Here is a 5,373-nt window from a genome sequence, read left to right on the forward strand (position 1 = left end):
TTGGTAGTTGGCAACTTGGCACGATTGGTCTACTATTGTTACTTATGATTTACATGATCTTTTGCTTGGTTCGAAATATAGGTTGATTTCTTTTACAAATGATATATTCAATATTTAGTACAAACTCATGTAGTCTCTTTCCTTTATCAGAATTTTTTTTTACGGGATTTTTTTTTGTAAAGTTTCATTGAAGCATACGGTTTGTACAGCTTATTTAAGGGACAATGTAGTAGCCTTCTAGCTTTACCCACCCTTTCAGATAGCGGCATACGATTTGTGCATTTTACTGCACATGCGGGTTTGCTATTTATTATGTATTATTAAATGTAATTTTATATTTAACTTTGGTTATTGAATGATCTATTATTGTGTTTATTGTGACAAACATCTTGATAGTTATGTTACCTAAATTAGTGTCATATTCTAGCGTGAAAAAATAGTGGAATATTGGGGTGTTCATTCCACCTGCATCGATCCACTCAGCACTGCAAAATATAATTTTTAATTCTCATGCGATACAATTGATACTAAAAGACTCCTAGATTCACATGATTATTTAAACAAAAAATATCGCATTTAATTGAATTTCAGTTCATTTATGAAGGTCTCAAATTGGGATTTTTTAAATTGTGTTCTATGTCGAACGATACAAACTAAATTCAAGCTCTTGATTTTTGGAAGTATTGGTATCAAATTTTATGTTTATATTTGTTAGTTTATTAATTTGGTAATAAGATACGTGGTGTTATGTCGTGAAAAAAGTGGTTATGAGTTTTATAAGAGTTGGTCACCATTGGGGATGGAAGGGATGCCACTAGTGGTTCCATTAATGGCGTGTATGTAATTGAGAGAGGGGTGTACGTGTCTGTTTTATGCATGCATATCGATAGTTGTCATAGGTACTTTACTAGCTAGTGAAGATGATGATGACGACTACCGTGAAATTTTCAGGTCCACTAGTGTAACTTGTGATGGATGTATAAAATGTCAAATACTGACATTTAATGGTTTTAAAAAATTCTGTATTAAGGTGTTGTAAGGAATTAATTGCCCTTTCTTTCTTTAACAATTTAGTTCAATCTGACAAAATTCGATATTAAAATGTTTCCCTAATTTATTTTTGGTGTTATTTAAGATCGTCCACTTTGATAAGTAGACTCGATTGCATTGCAAGTTGAAATATTGTCCCAACACAACCTGCAATTGGTTCTTGATTAATATTAGCATTGCTTGTGTTATTTTTTATAATAACGTCATGTGTCTTCATATCGTAATGTGGTAGCTTTTTGAATTTTGAATTTTGAATTTTTTTACTTTTGAGTATAAATGTCAGGGTTTAAGAAATTTGAGATTTTGGTATAAATTTGAGAATTTTTGTTTTTGAATACGAGACAAAAAGATAGTGGACAAGTTTGGGGCCATTTTGATGAGTTTAAAATAAGTGTTTTTTATTTAAAATAAAGAAATGAATTACAAGTGAGAAGTAAGTTAAAACTTCTGAGTGATTAAAGTGTTTTAAAATAATTTGCTAGAAATAATGCTAAAGTTTGATGATTATGATTGGAGGTTCTTGAATGGTTATTAAGACTATGTTCAGTAAATTTAAAATAACAGATGTATAATTAAATAAGATGATAAAAGGTGATAAGCGCAATATTAAAGATTTTCTGATTTAAATAATTTTGTATTGCAATAACAAAAATAAATTTAATAAATCATTTAAGTGATGATATTAATATTTATATATCACATGTATACTCAAGAAGATATATAAATATATAAGATCAAACACTCCGCACTAACTTTTAATTTTATATTATTTTAAAGATATTTATAATCTTAATTTAATTATTGACTTCATGAATAAACAAACACTTTAAAATGAAAAGGGAAATAATTTAGAACTCAAAGCTTCAAAACTTGGACAAACATGTTCTCTAGCCCTGGTCCAGGGAACCAACCTTTAAATATTACCAAGGGTTTCTTGTAGCACTGTTAATTTGATAACCATCAGACGTGATGGCCACAAATCTTCTTGTTGCTATTATTAAGTCAAATTTCATTCGAACTCTCTGGAGAACCCTCTCGAGATTGTTCCTGTAAATGACCATACAATATATTGAGTCGCTGAATCTTTTTAAAAATCATATTAACAACTTTTAAAATCAAAAATATATTTTAAACTTTATTAAATTTGAATTATAGGGGCCGTTTGGGTTAGCTTAAAAGAAGTGACTTCTTGCTTATAGTAAAGAAGTGGAGTAGAAGTGAGAAGTAAAGAAGTTAATAAAGTGTTTGGAAAAGAAACAGAAACTGTGAGATAGAAGCTAGCATTCTCAGCTTTTTAAAAGTGCTTCTATTTCTTTACACAAACGGGTCAAGAGAAGCAGAAGCCAGAAGCAGCTTCTGCTTTCCGGAACCAAACAGGCCCATAATTAAACTTATATTACCTTTTGGTATACCTTTTCTTACCAAATAAATATATCAAAAGATTTGAAAATAGAATACAGAATGAATATATTTATGCGGCTAGAAGAAATGGCAGCATTACCTTACGGCGTGATTAGCTGCAGAAGAAATAATGAAGCGCTGAACATCGCCTGAAATTACGACCACATCAATTGTATTTAGTTTAAAAAATGAGAAGATAAAACAGTCGGTGTTGATTAATTAATGCAACTGCTTCTTTATTTTTATTAACCCACCAGATTATCTGTAATTAAGTAAAATAATATCCATAAAAAAATATGCGGCAGGTAAATAATGAAAGAGAAAATAATCCCGTTACGCTTGTGCTGGAAAAAACACTTGTCCCACTACTCGTACATGTGTTTCTCCCTCTCTCTCTCCAGTCTGTATCTCTCTCTCTATAAAACTCTGCTCATTACATCTCTACACACTCCGACAAAGAGATTAACACTCTGTCACTACTCATTACATTTCCACAGTCGAGAGAGAGAGAGATATGAAGAGATTCGGGGGAATGTTATCGCCGGCGACGGTGCTGACGTGTCTGGTGTTGGTGGTGATGCTGCCGGAAGTTTGGTCGAAGAGGTACACTGTCGGCGGCAACCAAGGATGGACTAGCAATGTTAACTACACTGTCTGGGCTAGTAACTACACTTTCTACACCGAAGATTGGCTCTGTAAGCTTCACTTGTTTATGTCATTTCTGCTTAGATCTCTCCTTTCTTTGAATCTCAGCTAATCTCTTGCTGCATTTTGGTTATGTGTGTCTCTGCTTGTTGCAATAATGTCTACTGAGCTTGCTAATTGTTTGTTATTTGTTGAATAGCTTTGTCTTGCAGTGATAGATCTGTTGCCGTTTTATGTGGATCTGTATCTCTCTTTGTTGATATTGTAATTAGGGTTAGGGCAATGGAGATGATTATCTCATTAAGTCTATATAAATGTTTGTTAATTGTTGAATTTGAGTGGCTAGAGATGAAACACTTGTGTTAATTAACTTCGAGTTTCTATATTTGCTTACCATGTTTAACTATCATTATTTTTCGCAAGGGGGAAAAAGGGAAAGATGGACATTAATTTTTGGGGGCCTAGTTAATGAAGTTTAATATTTATATGATCAAGGTTATACTCATTTCGAAACTTCTTGAGCTTTGCGGTAATCCCATATGAAGTGTTAAAGTTAAGTCTCACGATTAAAGTTATTGGAAGTCATTTGCTAAGTTGCCAACTCTTTCAAAATGTTGGTGTGCTGCATTGCATTCTTGCTTGCCTCTTCATACATTCCCTGGCTCGATTTTTTTTTTTTTTTTTGAGATATAAGAGTTGATCACTAAAAGCCCAGCTTTGAGCGATATTCAACCTGACCTTGGAACTTCAAACCACAAGGCTATAGGAGTTCTGTGTATATGTATATCATGCTTTTTTTGTTGTTAGCATTATATCTTTGTTAGTAATGTGATCCGCACTTTAAAAAATAGTTTGAGCTGTGTATATAAATCGCAAAATGCCCTTTCACTACGCTTAAAGCCATTTACAAAATGGAGAGCTCAAGCTTAGCCCAGAAGTCACTAGATAATAGAACAAGAACAGAGTCACAGTTGAGAAGCTGAAACTTGCAATAAATTTTCATGCCAACATCTCACCTAATACTTTGTTAAATGAGAGTAGCAAATGTTGACTATGACAATGATATGGGCTGGCCATTACGGTGATACAGGTGTTTCTGGAAAAATTCTTTAGTTTAAGTGATACAGATGTACATTTTCACTCTTTTTAGTATTCTATTTCTACACATATGAGATAGTAGCATTTTAGTTTGTTTATCTTTATGTAGACGGGTATTACTATTACCCCATTTTTCTTGCTTATATTAATGAAACATAACTTGTGACATATATGGTACCAAACCACATGCCATTTTCAATTATGTAGATGCCATTTTCACTTCAATTATATATATACTCGGGCTATTTTCGATTTTTGTAGTCTATTTCTGGCAATGGATGATCTAGTCAGGTTCAGAGTAGTGTCAACATTGTCACCACAGCTGTTTATTAATTTTATATCTTCTGCTTCCAGTTTTTGTTTATGACAGGAATCAAATGGACGTGCTGGAAGTGAACAAGACAAACTACGAGACGTGTAACGCTGAACATCCATTGCACAATTATACAACTGGAGCTGGAAGAGACGTCGTCGCACTCAATGTGACCCGAAACTACTATTTCATTAGCAGCAAAGGTTTCTGCTATTCCGGCATGAAATTAGCTGTCCACGTTGTGAAGACACCGTCCCCTCCAAAACCCAAGCCAGAAAAAAGCGTCTCATCTTCAAGAATATATAACCTTAAAAGCCAGATAGTTTTTCCAACTGTTCTTGCCATAGCTGCTGTGTGGGACTCGTTGCTTCGGATCTAAAATCCTATTCAAAAACTCAACAAAGTTGTGTGGTCTTGTTCAATTAATTGATTGCATATTGACTTTATTTGTTAAAGAAAATTGAGGGATAAGATGTTTAGCTTTTGAATTTTGTAATAGTGTACTTACCCCATATTTATTCTTTCTTTTACCTCTAAATTATAGCTGGACTTTGTTGCAGTTATTCTGAAAAGAAGTGCTGCTGCAAATACGAAACTCGTCTGTGGATGGAACATGATAGAATTGTGTAGAACCTATATCAGCTTATCCTTTTATTGACCAAATTTCTGTTAAATTATATATATATAATATAACTAATTTTTTAAAAATATACTGACATTTTTTTTCTTAAATATATTTTCCAGATTTTTAAAATTATATGAAAAACAATTTAAAAATATAGTCGAAGCTGGGTCTTTTGACCAATAAAAAAAATGTGGGTATACATTGAAATATTTTTAAAAACAGATTTTTTAATATGTACGTA

General features: G+C 32.6%; 1 protein-coding gene across 1 annotated transcript; it reads left to right on the forward strand.

The window, feature by feature from the left end:
- The first annotated feature begins 2,830 nt into the window (after positions 1–2,830).
- LOC108211239 (early nodulin-like protein 17) lies at positions 2,831–5,066 on the forward strand. The gene is made up of 2 exons (XM_017382780.2): positions 2,831–3,146; positions 4,549–5,066. The coding sequence occupies exons 1-2, from the start codon at positions 2,966–2,968 to the stop codon at positions 4,884–4,886; spliced, it is 519 nt and encodes a 172-aa protein (XP_017238269.1). The 5' UTR covers positions 2,831–2,965; the 3' UTR covers positions 4,887–5,066.
- The last annotated feature ends 307 nt before the right edge of the window (positions 5,067–5,373 follow it).

This window comes from Daucus carota, chromosome 3 (assembly GCF_001625215.2).
Source record: "Daucus carota subsp. sativus chromosome 3, DH1 v3.0, whole genome shotgun sequence".
Taxonomy (NCBI): domain Eukaryota; kingdom Viridiplantae; phylum Streptophyta; class Magnoliopsida; order Apiales; family Apiaceae; genus Daucus; species Daucus carota.